Source organism: Thunnus maccoyii, chromosome 5 (genome assembly GCF_910596095.1).
Source record: "Thunnus maccoyii chromosome 5, fThuMac1.1, whole genome shotgun sequence".
NCBI classification, from domain to species: Eukaryota; Metazoa; Chordata; class Actinopteri; order Scombriformes; family Scombridae; genus Thunnus; species Thunnus maccoyii.
The window spans coordinates 4,969,870-4,990,529 of NC_056537.1; the positions used below are offsets into that span (position 1 = coordinate 4,969,870).

The 20,660-nt window shown below is 39.5% G+C and overlaps 1 protein-coding gene across 2 annotated transcripts in view; it reads left to right on the forward strand.

Moving 5' to 3' along the window:
* LOC121897632 (neuronal acetylcholine receptor subunit alpha-7) overlaps positions 1–12,426 on the forward strand; it is a 55,245-nt gene extending 42,819 nt beyond the window's left edge. For both annotated transcript variants that reach the window (XM_042412268.1, XM_042412269.1), the window contains 4 exons: positions 2,495–2,689; positions 8,132–8,218; positions 8,617–8,726; positions 11,453–12,426. In XM_042412268.1, coding sequence (XP_042268202.1) covers positions 2,495–2,689; positions 8,132–8,218; positions 8,617–8,726; positions 11,453–12,064 — 1,004 coding nt within the window. In that variant the 3' untranslated portion in view covers positions 12,065–12,426. The remainder of the gene's footprint in view (positions 1–2,494; positions 2,690–8,131; positions 8,219–8,616; positions 8,727–11,452) is intronic.
* The last annotated feature ends 8,234 nt before the right edge of the window (positions 12,427–20,660 follow it).

Sequence of the window (20,660 nt, forward strand, 5' to 3'; positions counted from 1 at the left end):
AAGTTCTTCTGTCTGTAGCCGCTGATGAAAGCGAGTATGAAATGGAAAGAAAGATAGCAGAGAATGAAAGCCAGTTTCCTCCAGAGACGCTGTTCAGCCAATGGGCCGTTCAGAGTCAACTTAATTGAAAATCCCAGCAGCATGTTTTCCATTTAGCCCTCCACCCCCCCTTCCCTCCGACACCTACCGGAGATTAAAACCAATGTACTGAGCAATGTAGCAATGTATAGGCAAATGAAACGCAGCCAGGCATGCTGCAGGCTCGCACAGAGGGAGGAAATAGAACCGGGGAGTTTTTATCTGTCACCTCTCCACTTCCTCCAGTAATTAATCAGTAAAACAGCCAGAAAAATGGAAAGTGTAGCTGAGGGAGGAAGGCTCACTGCGGCCAAAAAACACAGAGTACCAGTCCGAGTCTGACTGATCGAACACGTTTCTCTATGCGGTCATTAGGGCAGTGAGACAAAAAGGTCAGTGTGTGGGTGTTTTATTTGGATTAGTTTCAGGGTCAAACTTCAACTTTGCTGAATATTATTGGCTGAATAACTGGATGAACATTATTATAATTACACAGAACCAAAAGCATCATCTCCACTGATAGGAAAACAAAATGAAATGTGTTTTTATTTACAGATAATTGCTTTACAGGCATCAATAAAAAAAAATTTAAAAAATGGATAAAAGCAACATCAGAGAATTAAAAAAACAACAGTAACAATGAACACAACTTAAAAAAAGAGCTCTGTTATAGCAATAAAGATGAGATGATACTCATCTAACAACACATAGGAGCATCATCTTCATCAATCGATCACATAACGGATCCCCTCCAAACATGGTTTAAAGTAAAAGTTGATTAATAATTTCAAAAAGTTAAATGACCTCCTTCAAACTCACATCTACTTCTTCTCCCTCATCAATAAATCCATCATCTATAAATAAGTAAATACTTTTCATTGTCTCCTCCTTCACTGTAAAGTTCATTTTCTCAGTGTTTGTGCTTTGCATACTGGACCATGATTGGCTCCAAACTTAACGTAAACACAGCAGACGAACGTGAGAAAACAAACAGAGACGAGAACAACATCCAGCTGAGGGAACAACACGTATCTGAGTGGAGAAGGACTTTAAGTAATATTGAAAATTGAAATGGGAATATAAAACAGCTCCGTATACTTCACACCTCTACTGTGGGATGTAAAAACATTGCAGTAGTTAGGGGGAGAGACTTTTTTAAAAAAAATACATATAGATTTAACTTATTATAGTTGTCTTCTCCGGTGAGGTGAGAGGTCCAGGAGGAATACAGATAGATGGGAGTCAGAATCGGTAGAAATGAGGAAAGAAAATGAAAGCTTGTGGTTATTATCCCGTCATCATGTGTGTGCTTATTTGAATTCGTCATGTTTGGATTTTTTTTTAAAATTATTAATCTATCACCGGCGCAGACAATATGGCAACCGATTATTATTCCAGTAATAAAAACCTGAGCGGGCCTCATTAACGTCAGTCCTGTTTGGCAGGCGGCTTCACGCCTCCCTGCAGCAGCGGCGGCGGCGGGGGAGGATTTGATTCTCTGTGAAATGTTTAAATACCTCTCCTGTGGAGGAATAAATTACATTTCTAAAACCATTTGAGGTTAAAACGGCCTCATTCCTGCAGGTCGAGCAGTCGAATGTGACTGGGAGCGAATGTTCTTCTGTGTTTAACTGGGAAGGAAATGACTTACATGTCGTATGTTTTACATCTTCATCAGTTTTCTATCAGTTTTCTATGCAACACATCGGTGAAATAACAAAAGATTCCAGTTGTTTCTGCACATTTGAAGCCACTGTCACCCAGAGTCTCAATTTATCTTCTGTTTTTAATTTGCAGGAGTTTGATTAAATCTTGATAAAAAATGTTTTTGCCTTCATCTCTTGTAGGGTTTTTTTTTCTGTAATGGGTTCTTCGTCAGATAAAAAGCTCTCAGAGAGCTGCAGATCATTCATTCATTCATTCACTGCTGCTTGAATCTTATTAAAAGACCGAGAAAGCTGAACACATCAATCAACTTCTCTGATCTCTGCGCTGCTTCTAATCTGTTACAGAATTGATTTTAAAACTCTGCTGCTGGCTTTTTAAATCTCTAAATACGTCGTCTGATCTTCTATCAAACCTGCAGATCTCTTTGAGTTCACCGTTCTGTTGTCGAATCAAAGCTCACGTCTACTTTTTTATTCTGTTGTTTGTTCTTGTGTATTGATCCTGCGTTTCAGCAGCAGGTCTACACAGTAAGATGGAATATGTTTTGTTGTTTTTTTGCAGCCTGTGATCACCTTGCAAGGCTGCAACTAATCATTATTTTCATCATCTATTAATTGTTTGGTCTATAAAATGTCAGAAAATGGTGGAAAATGTTCCCAAACACCCAGGTGACCAAACTAATCCATAACCCAAAGATATTCAGTTTACTATTACTGCCTGTCTGTGTCCATCCCTCTGTGTGTGTCAGAGGTTCCTGGACGGAGGAACGAGCGTTTCTACGACTGCTGTAAGGAGCCGTACCCTGACGTGACCTTCACCGTGGTGATGAGGAGGAGGACGCTCTATTACGGACTCAACCTCCTCATCCCCTGCGTCCTCATCTCCACCCTCGCGCTCCTCGTCTTCCTGTTGCCCGCCGACTCCGGAGAGAAGATCTCACTGGGTGAGGACTGTGTTTAAAACTTGTGATGTTTACAAGTTTATTATTCAGATTAACACCATGTCTACACAGGAGGTGGAAAATAATTAAGTACATTTACTCAAGTTCTGTTAATTATACTTAAGTATAATTTTGAGGTACTTGTACTTTACTTGAGTATTTCCATGTGATGCTACTTTATACTTCCACTCCACTACATTTCAGAGGGAAATATTGTACTTTCTACTCCACTAATTTATTTAACAGCTTTATTTGATTTGACACAATGGATAATATAACAAGCTTTTAAAATACAACACATTGTTAAAGATGAAACCAGTGGTTTCCAACCTTTTTGTCTTTTGACATCTTACAAAAAGCAGTGTGTAGTCGGGGTCACATTTCACATGTCTATGAGTTGTTAACAGCTGCACCAAATAGTGATTTTTCCCTCTAAACTTCTAACATGCTTTCATTTCAATAAATGTTCAAATGATCCAATATTTCAGCAAAAATCAAAGATTAGAGAAAAAGTCCAAAAACTGAGAACAGATTTGTGTATCAGAACTTTGTTTTTTCTTCTTTCCTCTCCCATTAATCATCTCACGACCCCTCAGATTTATCTGCTGACCCTTTGGAGGGGCCCCGACCCCTAGGTTGGGAACCACTGGACTAAACTAGCTAACTGTATATAAAGTAGTTGAAACTAGCTCCACCTCCAGCAGCTACAACACTAACATGCTGCTCTAACACTGATGCTTCACTATTAATAATCTAATGATGTCATATATAATAATATATCAGTCAGAGGGACCAAACCACTACTTTTACTGCAATACTTTAACTACATCAAGCTCATAATACTTATGTACTTTTACTGCAATACTTAAACTACATCAAGCTCATAATACTTATGTACTTTTACTGCAATACTTTAACTACATCAAGCTCATAATACTTATGTACTTTTACTGTAGTAAAGTATCTGAGTTCTTCTTCCACCTCTGGCGTTATGTGCAGCAGCACGTTAGCAGAACAGCAGCAGCTGGTGCTCAGTTTATGTGTCACGCAGGAGGCGTTACCTCCAGTATTGAGTGTAGGTATTTGGATATCCGGGCCGCTATTTTTCATCTCTTCAGAAGTGTAAGTGGATGTACAGATCACATGCTTCATGTAGGCTATGTCATCATTTATTTGATAAGTCTGTTTCCATTACACTTTGTTGCACTTTACTTTTATCAATACAGCATCATTTTTGCAACATTTCAAGATTATTTCAAATTATTTCATGCATTTCCACTTAGGTTTTCTTTTCATGTGCAAATTGAAAATTCAAATAAAACATATGGATGGAAACAGACCTTGAGATGTTTGCCTCCACCTCAATACAGTGAAGATTATTAGACTTATTTGTGGTGGACAAATAAACTTATAAAACTAAATGTTTCTGCAAAAAGGCAAGAAGATCTGTTTTTATGTTATTTGGTTGACTGGTCCTTTAGAATAAGTTTTATCCAGACAGTATTTGGGTCAGTCAGACGGCTGAAGGAGATATTCGGGCTGGATGTTCCTCCGCAGAGCCCTCAGATGACTGATGGCTCCGAGTCAATGCTCATCAGCCATAAAACATTCTGAAACAGGAAGTTAAAGCTGCAGGGAGGCTTCCAGCTGATGAGATCTGATAGAAAATCTTTCAGTCAAAGTTTAATTTACACACTCAGTCAAACCTGAATGTCAACAGGATCTATCAGTCTCCACACATTCAGCTCTTATCTGCAGCGACTGTTAATGAGCGAGCGAGTAGAGATTTGACAGGAATCAAACTTATCTTTTTAAAAAATTTAAAGCAATTCTTTATTGGCTAAGTATGTTTACTCATATAAGGAATTTGACTCTGGTTTAGTCTTCAGAGAGGACAACAAGCTGAACAAAGAGAAGTGGATGAAAAAATAGATCTATACATATACAACAATATATAATGTCTGTATACAGGTGAAACCGTTTCTGTAAACTGTGAGCAGGATACAAATAGTGCAAAAGGTGTATAAGAGTGTCAGGAGCGCTGAAATAAATACTGAACAGGTAAAAAAAGGTGATAAGTAAACTTTATAACTTTATATACATACAGTAGGTGGTTATGAACAGTATATACAGCCTGCTCAAGTATATATTTAACAGTTATGGATATGGAGCTTTTTCCCTATCTTTGTTCAAGAGCGTGGTATATCAATTTGAGAGCATAATTTATTGATTCATGTTCAAATTTTGTTGCTAAGCTAACTGTGTCAGTGGCTTCGCGCTAGCAGCAGTCCGGATGGAGGAGCTGCTAACCGGCCTGAGGAAACTACAACTGTGGGTCCCAAAAGGAAGTAAAACTACAACTGTGGGTCCTTGTGACGCTTATCACTTTAATTTCGCATATAAAAAAATGAAGTTCAAGCGACCGTCTCGCCTCCTCGCACGGGCGTAACCATAGAAACGTTTATGATGAAGATGACATCGTTTTCTCCTCCAGCACACCAACAGGCGGGCACTGCGCTATGCGGCTACTATAGTAAAAATCACGGGTGCTGGTGTATAAATGAACCGTCTTTTTATTCCAAAAGTCGTAAAGAAAGCAAGGGAAGTACATTTTATAAAGCTCTGGAGGGCGGGAGTGGATGAACCCGGTTAAAGAGTCCCCGCCCGTACGGGACGCTCTAAGAAGTAAAGCGAACAAGCTCGTAAGGAGGCAGGGATCATTTCATTGGTCGACATTAAACCTGGCCTTCTATTGGTTGGGGGAATTTGACAGAGTTGTTGCACAAAAAATCCAATTATTATATATATATTTGAGTGCGAGGGCAGGGTTTTGAGGGACAAATTACAAAATTTGGACGTGAAATCAATAATTATGCTCTCAAATTGATAAACCACGCTCTTGAATAAAGATAGGGAAATAGCTCCATATATGGATGATATGTAGACATGTTGTTATACATTTTGTAACCTAAAAGATAAATATATGTAATTTGTAGGTACAGTATATAGTTTATAGTGTTACAGGGTTATTGTGATGGCGTCTGGTAGTTTGTGGTACGTTAAAAGAAAATAAGATACAGGCAAAAACTGATCAATAATACATCTATAAACAAGTTTTATGACACACTTTAAAAGCTGATACTCAATTAGCTCTCCTTTGTGTGTGTGTGTGTGTGTTGAGCCTTTTTGGTTTTGTTGTTTTTATTGATCCGACTCCTTTTATTAGGACGTTTTAGGAGGCGGAAGAGGTGGTGTGTAAATCTCTCACCTTTGACCTTTCACCCTCCTCACAGTGGATCGTAATATTTGCAGAATTAAAGCTTATTGTGCCTCGCTGGAGGTTTATCACCAGTTAAAAGAAAAAATGGAAAACATTACTATTATTATCCAATAGAAATCTCTCAGTGGTGTCACTGGTGTGGCAGCAGGTCAAGTGAACAGTCTGATGAGGTGGATTTGTTTCCAGTCGCCTCTATAAAATGTCTTTATTGTCATTTATCCTGGTGGTTTAAGTCAACTACCAGTACTGAACGTCTGGTCAGTGATTTATAATCACGTTTTCTTAATGAGATAGTTTCCAGAAACAAGACATGCTTTGGACATTTTAGACGGTGTTGTTGTAACTGATTGTGTTTAGACAACATTAAACATTTAAGAACTTTGGATTCTTTAATTAAAGGAAAACAAAAAGGTGTTTATAGAAAAACATGAATTTGCCAAATTAAGATATATATAGAATTAAGAAATATATACTGTTTTGATATCAGTAACCAATCCTGTATCCTAGAAATGATGTTTATATACGACTAAACAGCGAATATGTTTTACAGGAAACATCGTGAATGAATCTTTTGTCTCAACATAATGAGAAAATGTTGTTAATTATAGGGCTGTAGTCAACCAAAGAAAATCTTGAAATCGTACATAATGGCGATGTAACAGGACAGAGTGCACAGTAAACACATTTCTCTGTTTAGCATCTTCAGGTTATGCTAACCCAAGTTGTTGCTAACTTTGGTGCTAACCCCCTTTACTTTTCCAGCGCTTTGGGGAAACAACAGACGTGACTTTTTAGCATTTATTAACTGACACACTGTAGTCTGTACTGTACATTTACTGCCAGACTCCGTTAGGTTGGGCGAGTTCAAAGTTGTGAAAACAACGGGGGTGTTTTGAATACACCCCCGTTGTTTTCACAGGTAATTTGTTAGTCCATCCCTTTTAAATTATGTATTAATCCTGGAAAGCTGTTGATGTAGCACTTTTCTCCTTATGAAAATAACACGGAGATTATTCAACCAATGAGAATTTAGTCACACGAGAGCATATCGATCGACTAATCGACCAGCAGACTACAGCCCTAGTTAATTAATGAATCTGGAAAGTTGCAAAAATGTTGATACTGAACGTACAGTATGAGTGACACGTTCAGAGACAACATAGTTCATATCTGATCTTTCAGTATAATACCAGCATTATTAAATTTTTTTATGGTTGTGTTTAGACTCTGGCAGTACTTGGTTAGTGTCCTAAACGCCATCCTTCCACCACGACCTCTGACCTCCAACCTCCAACTTCAGTGTGATAAATAAATGCTGCTCTTAATTCATGTAAAAAAAACGTTTTCCTGTGAACGTAACTCAGGCAGCGATTACATTTACCAACGCAACAATTACAACAATTTACAACAGCAACAAACAATTGAGTAGAATATAAATGTAATTTCTGGTGTCATACTACCAGTTTTGGCTCAAATTTACACCTGTAATTAGTTTTTTTGTTTAGTTTTTCCAACCCTGAGATACCATCTTCCCTCCCAGTACAGTTCAGTTTATGGTTGTTTCAGCTCTGAAGCTTTAGCACATATCCAAGACCTCAAATCCTCAGATCTCTCTTAAGTTTAGTTTGCTTAACTCACATATTTAAGAAGAGGAGCTTTACTGTTCTTCTCCTGCTCGCTGATGCTGCCTGTGAAATCTCCTCCTCCTCTCTAACTTTAACAGAAATTGGCAACACAATACAGACTCATACCCTCATGTTCAGTCGAGGGAATTCATCCTTTTATCTCGTATCTTTCTTTTTTGTCAACACTTCTTCCAATTTTCTCGACTCCTGAGCTGAGCAGCTGTTCACAGAAACGTCTGCCAGACAGCTGAGGACGCTCGGCTTCATACATGCTGCTGTTCCCAGTGAAACCAGTAAACACAACACAGTTTATTAGCAGCTGTAATTCACTGAGGAAATGCTTTTCATGACGAAAATCTAAACTGTGTTATGATAACAGCAGTATTGAGATGCTCTTAGTGTACACATACCATTGATTGGTCGTTGGGGATTAACTTGAATCAGAGAATATACAGACAGCACGCTAAACTCAATGAATTCAATGAATAAATAATACATTTCTACCCTAAGGCGGATGTTAATGATCTCTTTTCTCTGCAGGAATCACAGTGTTGCTCTCCCTGACAGTCTTCATGCTGCTGGTGGCTGAGATCATGCCAGCGACCTCTGACTCCGTTCCTCTCATAGGTGAGCACTTATATCATCCCTTCATCCCCCGAGTTATGTCTCCATCTCTGTCGTCTGAATGTTACCCACATGTCTACTAGGGATGTGCAGAGATCCCAGTATTTGTATTTGTATCTGTATTTGTTGAGGCAGCGAAATTATCTGTATTTGTATGAAACAAATATTCGTATAAAACCTCACTCTTTGTGCTTTGTGTTCAGGCACACCCCTACTGTCTATCCAGCTAACAGCATGTAAATAAGACAACTTTGGATGTGTATTCCACCTGGACCAGTCTAAACTAAACTGACATGAAAATACTGCAAACAAGTGTTGAATACAGCAGTAGAGGGACGTCTTACATCACTCGATCTGATGTGTCGTCGTCTCGATCACAAACAAGAGCGTTTGTGTTTCAGCTCAGTACTTCGCGACCACCATGGTGATCGTGGGTCTGTCGGTCATCGCCACCGTTCTGGTTCTGCAGTATCATCACCACGACCCCGACGGAGGACACATGCCGCAATGGGTCAGTCGCTCATCTTCTTCCTCTTTCTCCACTTTCATTCTGTTATATGTGCTGATTTAATCTGCTGGGAGTCCAGTATGAGCTCCAAACGTTCTGCCAAGTCAGCTTTAATTAGCTTCAGGTCCTTAACGAGCTACAACAAGCTCTTAACGAGCGCTGTCAGTCTCCACTGACTGGATGTTAATGTGTTTCATTTATTTATTTTAAGACAACTTGCAGCTTGAATTACTTCACACATGTAGTCCTTCTCAGTCACACACACACTAACTCCCCTACGGGAATCTCAGCAAGAGAAATTCCATTAAGGTGGAATTTGATTTGAAGGTCAGAGCTATTACCTGGTGTGTGTGTGTGTGTGTGTGTGTGGTGTTGGGGTCAGGTGGAGGTGGAGGTGGAGGTGGAGGTGGAGGTGGGGAGGTGACTGTCCTGCTCTGTCGCGTGTTATGAATGTGATGTTCCAGCTGAGGTGTGAAGATGAAGCTGTGAGGCTGAAAGAACAAATCTGTCTCACGTTATGAAATCTGGACTCCAGCAGCTGCTGTTTGTTTCCAGCAGCTCCGCTCAGAACTGAAAGTGTTTCCGTGATCTTAGATTAGAAAAAAAAAAAAAGAATGTCCTTCCCTCACAATCAACTTATTTGTATGCATTTCTCTCTGAATTTTGTATTAATCATTTATATTGTTACACTATTTCCCTCTGTCGCTGCTAACCCGACTGTCACTCCTCGGCTCAGATTTATCTTGACAGTTCAGACACTGAACTGCCGACCTCTCGGTCTCAAGGTCGCTTCTTAAAGCTTTATGTCACCACAAACCAGTGGATGAATCCACCATGAAAAGGTAGAATTAAGGAAATATATATAGGAATATATATATATATAACTTCTCTGTGTCAGCTCTGAGTTTCTGTAGGTTTGAGTGATGAAGGAAAGCTGCAGTTCATTGTGAAGTAACTCCTGCAATGTAGAACCGAGACACCTGCTTTAGTTATGAGTGAATAAACACCATCGATGATAAACACAGCTGCAGACTCTACTGTAAGAAAATATATGTACACTGCAAAGAAAAGGAAAGGAAGGGAAGGAAATGAAAGGAAAGGAAAGGTCGGGAGGGGAATCTGTAAACAAGAACAAGAAACAAATGAAGGGAGGGGAAATCTGACTACATTAAAAAGAAAAATAAAAGAAAAGGCTGAATCCACGTGTGCAGCCTTCCGTGAGTGTCGAGATTTGTCCAAAACCACTATTCCACAAGTAAGTAATAATTAAATTATCACAACAATAGTAAGTATAATTTAGAATTTAAAAAAAACACAAATTATAAGCCATAATATTTATTTTTTATTATTTTACTGATGAGTTTTATATTGCATACATTTTTAACATCAGTAACATTAAAAACCATTCAGAGAAGTTCTTTAAAGTAGGTTACAGGGTCAGGAAGTTTGATTTATCACAGCGGACATGAGTGAGGTCCCGTCTAACAGCACCTTTTATGCTCTGGCAGACTTAACATGATGACAGTGAACACATCACGGCACATATGACAAAAATACACGAGAGCTCAGTCTGCAAGTCTGATGGGTGGACGTTTGGATTCAGCTGAAGAAATTTAGTCACACTGCAAAGGAAAGGAGAGTGAAAGGGGGAAAATATAAGTAAAAAGAAAGTAAAGGAACATAAGTGAAAGAAAATGTAGAGAAACTTACTGCCAATAAATAGGAAAGGGAAGAAATTTGTACACAACAACAACTGATCTGTGTTAAAACATCTGGACGAATCTGCTTGTTCGCTGTTTTTTGAGGGATTTTTGTTTTAACTAAACTTCCTCATCGATCTCCCTCCACGAGTCACAAGAAGTGACCGAGAGAGACTGAAGCAGTGAAGTGTCGGTGGCGGTCTGACTGATGCTCAGACTCTCAGACAGTCAACAGTTAAGAGTTTGACAGTTAAATATTTAATGAGCTGGATGTGAACTCAAACATCGGACTGTAGGAGAAGATTTCCTCTGAGAGCGGAGCAGCTGCAGATCCACTTTATTCATGCTCTATTTTTATCCGCCTGCCTGCTCCTGCTGCTGCTGCTGCTGCTGCTGCTGCACACTCACACAGACATACATACATGTCACACATGAACTCATATCTCTCTCATGTACAAGCATATTTTTTACGCATAAACACGTTTCTGCATACATGAATTTTAATCAACTTGTTTTTATGTAACGACTTCTGACTTTTTTTTTTCTCACTATTCGCTGCAAAGACAGAAACCTGCTGCTGAGTTAGCGAGCATCACCTTTTTCAAGAATTATGGATTTATTTATTAATCCCCTGTTTTTTTTTTTTATTTTGTTCAAGTTTCACCAGAAAAGCTGTACGGAATTTTTGTTTCGAACTGGAAAAGTAATTTTTTTGTAGATTGGGTTACAAATTGGATCAAAATTTCAACTTGTTACATTGTGTAACTGAATGTAAATTCAATATCTTGTGAAATTACATCTATCAAGAGAAGATATGTTGTAGACGACTTGTAAATTTCATCAGTTTATCCAAAAAAATGAGAAATTTTGGCAAATACTGATTACTTTATAGTGAAATCACTTATGTCAAAACAATTAGCGTAAGAAATATTTTGATCGCTAGAGTAAATGAGATTTATTTTTCCATATTTGTAGACATGAGGATACTCTCATACTAACATCTTTCTTCTTCTTCTTCGTCTTCCTCAGACTCGTGTGATTTTGTTGAACTGGTGCGCCTGGTTCCTGCGGATGCGTCGTCCCGGCGAGGCGAAGGTCCAACTGGCGTGTCCCAACACCGCCAAGCGTCGGCGTGGCAGCCTGTCCAGCCTTGAGCTCAGCGTCAGCCAGGGGTCGCTGCGACATCATCCCCAGGTAACCAACGGCAACCTCCTGTACGTCGGGTTCCGTGGCATGGAGGGGTTGCACTACGCCTCGCCCAGCGAACCCGAGCTCCTGTGCTCGCGGCTGGTTGGAGGTGGCGTCAGCAGCGGGGAGGACGTGCTGAGAGCAGGAGGCGGGGCCGGAGTAAGAGGAGGAGGAGGAGGAGGAGGAGGAGGAGGAGGAGTAGGTGGAACAGCGGGGGGCTCGCCACTGGAGGCGGAGCTGAACCAGATCCTGGAAGAGGTGAGATACATCGCCAGGCGTTTCCGCGGGCAGGACGAGGAGGAGACGGTCTGCAACGAGTGGAAGTTTGCTGCTGCGGTGATCGACCGGCTGTGTTTGGTGGCGTTCTCGCTTTTCACCATCCTCTGCACCATCGGCATCCTCATGTCGGCTCCCAACTTTGTGGAGGCCATTTCCAAAGACTTCTTCAGCTGAGGACGAGGAGAAGACGAGACGACTATATTTTTCTTATTGTCAACAAATCCCACGAAAACACCCAAACCAACAAACCATCTCTCAGAACTTTTCTCCTTCCCAACCTTGTGTCTCTCAGCTCTGAGCCCATTAGTCCCTACAGAAGATATAAATCTTTAAAAACACCTCAGAAATGTTTAGTTTTCTGTTTAAAAAAGGCTCAGTAGTTTCCTGAAACAGCTGTCCACTGTAGATTTTAACAAACAGGAGGGAATATTGCATTTATTGGAGACTATTTTCAACAGCAGATTAATCCACATTTGGTGCTCTAGTTAGTATTTCTGGCAGCAGGATGGTGTGTGTAGGATTAAGTAAAAATAAATTACAGTGTGTGTGTGTTCATGGTAATGAATGGATGTCAGCCAGTGCAACAGTGTGGTTCATTGATGTGTTTTTAAAGATCCTGTCTAGACATGTAATTATGATGTATAAAGATGCTCTGCTTGGAACAATAATGTGTCTGTTATGGTTTTTCTGCAAAAAAAAAGCATAATTACCACTTAAAAATCCTTAAAATGACATTCTCCCTCATTAAAAATTACAGAATCTCTGAATATGCAAATGCTGTATATTCATAGCGGCACGCAGCAGTGCAGCGGCTTCTCTGGCTTCGGGTTATGGTGTAAAGAGTGTGAGAGACTCTTCTCTTAATGTGAGTAAGTGTGCAGATAACACAACCAGCGCAACTAGGCCAAGAAGGTACAGCCCAACCAAACTTCTGAACATTATCAACAACTTGCCTGCTTCACTTCCCCCGAAGCTTAGAGCAGCACTCAGCAGACTGCAGTTCCTGAGGACACGATGCCCCACAGCAGCAGACTGGTGTAGCAGACTACGACGGCTCAGAGGCAAGAAGAAGTAGAGTGCATGGAAGCAGAAGAGGGGTTAGCAGGCTGGTCTGTTAACCAAGCTGAAAGCTAACATGACCAGACCAGTCATCCTCTCTCTCTGGTCAACGTTTGCTCACTGGATAACAAAATGGATCTGATTCGACCGAGACTGAGCGTTCATCAGGAGATGAGGAGCATCAGATGTGAATATCAGTATTTATTTAAGCTGCTGTCTGCAGGTCAGGTTTCATCTCTGCTGCTCAGGGTCAGTAGAGTCCCAGGCATCACTTAACTCCTTCAGATTGACAGACTTCAGAAAATGGACTGTGGACACCAGTGGTCTCCTTTAACTGCTTCAAGTCAGTAAACAATTGTACATATGTATCATGAATTTTGTTGAGTCATGCAAATTTTTTGATTTCAGGGCAGCTGCATTAACTGATCTAAAAGTGATTCGATAGTAATTGTTATTTCTGTCCACAGTCATTAATCACAACATAGAGTAATCCAGTGATTCCTTTCATAATTTTTTTTTAAAATAGAGGTTCTGTTGCAAATGAAGAACACATTTTCTTCAAGATCATTTCACTTAAAAATAACCAGACAAAATGTAAAATATTTCAAGGCTCACAGAACTTATTTCACATGTCCTGTATATCGGAAACAAAAGCGCTGGAGATCCGACAAGGGAACCAACAGCTTACTTGTTAAAGTCCAACTAAAATCAAATCTTTTTTTGTTTTTGTTTTTGTTTTTGTTTTTGTCTGCCACAGAACACACATCTGCTCTGTAAATCACTTCATCTTGTGTTCTCCTTTTGAGAAAAAATCAGAAACCAAAAGGGAGAAATTTAGAATTTAAATTCTTTGGTTTCATTATAGCGCCCCCTAGTTTTACATTATTTCAGTGAAATACTGTTCCATCATCAGCTTGCGTAGCTGGAGTCCGTATTTGAATACAGCAAATAAAATCTTGAAAAAAAAAAAGATAACGTGTTGTTCTATCATCGGCAGAGCAGACGGTCACACTGAGCCTGATTGCATCCTGCTACTCAACAACAACTCACATTAGCTTTCCTGCTAAAGTCTCCTTCTGATCTAACTTACAAACATGAACACATGTCTTGTCCTGCAGCTTAGCTTGTTGAAAGAGCCACCAAACAAACATTCACCATGGAAAAATGCAGCTAATTAGCATTTAAACAGCTTTTAAACATACTTGCAAATGTCATTTCGGACCCGTTGGATGCAGGTTTGGTTCTTACTCTTAAATACCACTGCTAACAACACACTATCTGTCCATGACTTGCAGCTACAGCAGTTTGTTTACTTTGTCTCCGTTCTGCACAGTGTAACACCAGTAGTCTTCCAGCTAATGTCACGCAAGCACAGACATGCCCCTCCAGCAGCTGAGACAAAAAGGAGCATAACTGATATTTCCCCAAAGACCTTTTTAATAATACAAAACTATTAACAAGACATTTAAAAGAAGTCAAGCAAAAAGGGATGTCTAAATGTGATTTCAATTAGACTTTGAACAAGTCGGACCAATTGTAGAGCCCTCATGTTTGATAATCGCTTTTGTTGTGTTTATCATGTTGAGATGTTTTACTAATTTTAATTGCTAGCTAGCAAGCATCAAAGGGAATTAATCAGCAATAAATTAAAATGACCTACAATAAGAGTTAACTTCACATAAGCAGAGTTTCTAAGATGATAACAGTGTAAACTAACAATAAGACTTTCTACAGAAATACTTTCATCCAGCTATAAAGAAAATAGTCTGTTAACATTTGAAATGTTGAACAATATGCATATATGCTCCGTTTAAATCAGCTGCTATATATGAATTAATCACAACGCAGAAATATGCAGTATATAAATACCATTAACATGTTCTAAAAATAATTATTATTTATTCTTGAAGAACAAATATTTTTACACCTTAGATGAGCACTGTTTGAAAGTGTGAGGAGATATTGTAGAGTTTACATTTTCCACTCAGCTCTTTGGTATAACTTTAGAATACGGCCGACAATTTACTGTGTAATTACTCCCAATTGTCCTAACAGTGTACCAGTGTAGTACGTACTGATACATATATGTAGGTACAAGGGAACAAGGTGTGAAGTTAGGGAATAAGGGGGTAACAATCTGGCAGTTAAAAAAGAATTTATAGTGTAGGTACTTTTTAAAGCAATGGTTACAGGTATACTTATTACCTATTGAGCAACAGTCTGGCATTGGGGAGGAACTTAAAGGGACCTTATACTGTAAGTATTTTTAACCACTGAGTATTTATTCTATTACAGGTTACAGTATGACATTACTGAGCAAAAATGCTGGAAGTTTGGGAGAAGATATAATAATTAGTTCTGTAGTGCTTTATAAATCTGAGTACGGTAAATGAAAAGCATTTTTAATGACGTTCCTACAGTAAATACAGCTACTGAAAACCAGTGTCCATCAATGGAAAAGGCAGTCATGAAAGATGCTAAACTTTATGTTGCGTTACTGTACAGTTTGTAACTGTTGTAAATTTGCTTACTGAGCTGTGTTGCTCAGTTAATAAGTCATACTGCACCCTGTAGTATTAGTTATTTATAAAATACCTGCAGTGTCAGCTCATTATTCCCTACGTTAACATCCTGTTCCCTTGTACTTACATATATTATCAGCCTACTGTACTGGTACACCAGTGGTAGGCAAATAGTGGCCTGTGGGCCAAATCTGATCCTCCAGGAAAAAATATTTTGCCCCTGATGAAAGCTTGACATTTCACTTTCATAGTTTAAATCAAAACTTTTTTGTTATTTTTCACAAATCAACTATCAATAGATAGCAAATATACTATTACAACTGTAGTCTGGTAGTGCAACAGAGGATTTTCATATATGAGTAATTTTTACCAAATTTGTATTAATATAAGTTGCTGTAATTCTGTTAAATAAATGTTTTGGGATTGTTTCCAAAAGTAAGTGTCAAACAGTTTAATTTATCAATATTCTTAAATGAAGTAGAAATAATATACAGTATATATATATATAGATGCTGTACATTTTGGGCCATAATATAAAGCTGTACCAGCTCCTGATCTTTTTCACAGTTGACATAAAGTGCCCTAAATGGGACGTCAATGACTGTGTTTAATTGTTTAAATGTTAATGTAAAAATCATTATGCAGCTCCGTATTACAAAGATGAAATTAAACATTTCTCTATTCATTCCTGCTGACAGTGTGCGGTCTGACCAGGTTGTGAGTTCAGGTATGAAACCTGGATGATTCTGGTTCATCAGGTCATGATGTGTTTGTTGAGGTGAAGCAGTCGGTCAGGCTGTTAACAGTCACAGTTACTGTATCTCTCTCTTCACTCTGCTCTTTGTAAATAAATGTATTTTCTTACACATCTGGCTCTGATGTGGATCTTTCTGGATATTGTGTAAAATTTGAAATGCTCCAACATTTGCGTTGCCCGGCGACACAATCAAAAAGACACTAACAGATTGCAACACACACTGCATTCACATTATTATTTAAATCATGCACCAGTCGTCTTCCACACATTTTACCCTTCAGTTGTTTTCCCACCTACAGTACTGGAATTGTTAGAGACGCAGCTCTGGGCCTCATATTCTGATATTAATACATCTTAGAACTTAAGAGTGTTTCCTAAAAGTGTCTCCATGAATGCTTTTAAATGTAAAGGACCAGTGTGTAAGATTTAGTGACATCTAGTGGTGAGGTTGCAGATTGCAGTCACCTGAATACCCCCCTCACCCCCCCCCCCAAGTGTGTAGGAGAACCAACAGTGGCTGGAAAACTTGTGAAAAACGTGAAAGCCCCTCTCTAGAGCCAGTGTTTGGTTTGTCTGTTCTGGGCTACTGTAGAAACATGGCGGTACAACATGGCGGGCTCCGTGGAAGAGGACTTGCTCCCTCTGTAGATATAAAGAGCTCAATCTAAGGTAACGAAAACACAACAACTCTTATTTTCATGGGTTTATACGAATGAAAACTTGACTTGTAAAGTGTACAAAGACTTTCAGGGTGATGTGCACTTTAAATAAACTGAGATTTAATAAGGAAATGTAGAAAATTCAATCAGGACAAAGTTTTGATCCTACTTGGATCTTCGTCACACCCATATTTATACATCCACGTTCACCAACAGGCTGACAAGCTCTATGATGACAGATGTGTTTCACCACACAGGATAATCAAATACATCTTTATGTCCTCATGTAAAATAGTCATGAAATATACTTTGTCATATTTTTCTGACTACTTCCAAACATCAGTGAGGTTGTGTGCTACTGTATGATTATGTTGGGAAGCAACATTTTTAACAAGATCTTGGTTCAAAAACACACAACATGCAGCTTCAGATCAGCTGATGAAGTTTCAAACCTCCACAAACCAACAAAGACACAGGAGGTATTGTTTGTGTTGGAGGAGTTGTGGGAGCCAAACCTGGATTAATCCGAGACTTGGCAGTGAGACGCTGCAACAGAGAGACAGAGAAACAGAGAAAGCAGCAGATGTTCTGAGACTGTGCTGATAAAAAGCGACAAAAAGCTGATTGACTGTGAGAGTGTGTATGACTCCGTCAATATTCTCTATGTCTGTGTGAATAGAGAGTAATTTTCTAGATTGTTCTCTGGGGAAACTCGTTTCCTTTCCTCTTTTATTGCGTGTCATTTCTAATTTGGCCCGGCTGTGCAACCTGAGCCGAGGCAGAATGAGTCCCGCTGCTGTTCACCCAACACTCGAGAACAGCCTGCAGCTCCTCCAGGAAAAAAATTCAACTCCACACATTTTAAAAGGGGCATTCAGCAAGGATTTTACTGTTCTGTGGCGCAGACAGACTGCGATACAATATATCTGCCGGGGTTTCACCAGCTGCTCAGACTTCTGTCCGGCCTCAAATTTTCTCTTGGGGAAAATTTCATGACAAATCAGAGAGCAAAAGGGTAAAAGCATCCCAAGCTCTGCAGCAGGAGAGAGCTGCCAGACACAGAGAGTTTAAAAAACCTTTAATGAGCACTTAAGATGATACATTTTTAACAAGATTAACTTTGTAAAGCCCCCAGTAGCGCCTCCTAGAGGCTGCAATATTCATTACAGTCCCAATATGGAGCTGCTGGATGGAACCAACCAACCATGTGTCTCTCATTTACTGTTTCTCATACATTCAAAAGTTATTGCACAATGTACAACTGACCTGTTTTAAACTGATTAAGTATGGTTAGTGCACCACTCACTCGTTTCCCATTTATAGAGTGTTTTTCAGATGGATAAATAATGTAGGCTGATGTTATAAGCTTTTGTAGATTTACATGTCCTGTGAGTGTTAAGTGTTTATGCTGTTCGTAGTCATCATATCTGGGGAAGCAAATCAACATAACTAACAAAGTTTCTTAAGGAGACACAGTACCGAGATGGAGGCAACTATCTCAGGTCATTTTCAAACCTATAGTTTGTTTGTTCTGGTCCGAATCGGTGGATGAGTTGGTGAACTTGGTGCATTTTCCCCTCGGTTTGGTTTCCTTTCACACAGAGGAAAATCCAAGCGGACCAAAATGCATCACTACAAGCAACATGACAATGTAATGGATGTATAATAAGAGCTGGATACGGTGCCGCCACTTAGCTTTGCTTCCGATTTTGCCCAGTGGCCACTTGTGGTATTGCAGAGAAATAGACCACCATTATAAAGAGATGTCTGTAAAACTTGACAGGACACCTTGAACTGCAAACAAAGTCAATTATGGCTCTTTATATTATGAATTTTTGCTCCATGGAGGTTTTATATTTGTAAAACTTTCCTCGAGCCAAGAAAAGCAATTTAAAAATCCGTGACATCATCACAATGCCGAGCGGGAACTCTCGGGCGAGGCCAGTGAAAGAAACGCTACTGTACATATTCAGTGGGGCGCATACCCCCGGAAGTAAACCTTGAAGCTAGAGACTTTTTTGGTGTATGCACCAGGTGAGCAGTTCTTACTGGATTGAAGAGGCGCCATTTTTAGTCCAGTATCCAGCTCTTATATCCGAGGAGAATTTTCACTCTGCTCATTAGTCAGATGTGTCCGGAGTGGAAGCAAGAACATAAACACCTCTGGCTAAATACAACGTTCTTCATTGTTAGTCCTGGTCAGGCCTCGATTCATTCTCCAGCGAGCTGCTAGCAGCTGTTAAATTCTCTCTTCTGCATCACAGTATGCGAAGCTCACCTGGCTGCGGCTCAGACTCACAGAGTACACCTTGTAGTTGGGTTGGATCACGTTCCCACCACAAACAAACTGCTCCAGAGTTTGTTTTGGTACTGGACTGAGATCACCTCCTTGTTTTGGTTCACACTCGAGTACTCCATCTGTATGCATTCATGTACCATCAATGAATATTACTAACTTGGCTTCTTCCCCAGAGTTTTTTTTTTGTGCTTTCTCATCTCGCAGGAAACCCTGGGTTGCAGGCCAAGCCTTTGCGGTCCTTCGCAGTCCTGTTGGCATCCTTCCCTGGCTATTGCTACAGCTGTTGCTGCTGTTATTATTATTGTTATGATTGTTGTTATTCTGTCCCCTGTTGATTGATTGATTGATTGAATTACTGTGTTCAGATCTGCCCAAATGAATCGCATCAGGAGGGAAAATGAACCAGAGTCCAATTAAACTGGACTAAAAAGTGCAGGTCTAAAAATGCCCTTATATTTATTTGTCCAGCTTTGGAGATTTCTGCTTCCGCCCCAGACACATCTGACCAACAAGGAGAGTGAACGTTCTCATCTGGCTTGTAGTGATGTGCTTTCGTTCACTAGGATTTTGTATGGTGACCAGAGCAAATTAACTATAGGGTTGAAAATGTCCTAAGACTATCTGGATGGAGAGATACTGTAGCTGTAAGAGAGAAAAAAGGGTGAACTGACCCTTTAAATGGACCAGTATGAACGAGGCCTGGGTGTATCTGAGGAACTAAAAAGCTCACCTCCGTGAAGAACCGACCATCAAATACCAAAACACATCAATGCAACTGAAATTCCTGTCTGTGCGTAATGGAAGACCATCTGTCTAATCAGCCAACGAAAAGTAAAATCCTGTCTGCAGCGTTTTGGCTCCTGATAAACTTTCAATCTCATGGATCTTTTACTCAGATTGGACTTCCTGGATCATATTTCACCAAGTCACTGGTACCACATGTCCCACAATTAGAGCTGTAACAATTAGTCAATGAATTGATCAGTCAGTCAAAAGAAAATTGATTTTTATTCATCCATTTTGATAATCGCTTAATTGATTCAGTAATTTTTCAAGCAAAAATACCAAACGTTGGTTGGTTCCAGCTTCTTAAATGTGACTATTTGCTGTTTTTCTTTGTCATATATGACAGTAAATTGAATATTTTTAGGTTTTGGACGGTTAGTCGGACAAAACATGCAAATTAAAGACATCACAGCGGACTCTGAGAAATCGTGAATGCCACTTCTTCACTATTTTTTTTAGCATTTCATTGACTAATTGTTTAATCGATTATGGAAATGCATTTGCAGCCCAATGCATCCGTTTGCATTGCATGTTGATGTTTCTTCTCCTTCAAGCTGTGTTGTTTTCATGGTCTGGTCACTTGGAGTGTGTCAAAACACCCACGTCTTCTATGTAATCAGGATCAGGATACACGTCTGTCCTATTTCCAAACTGGATGTGTTTAAAATCTCCAGAAAATCCTGCATTT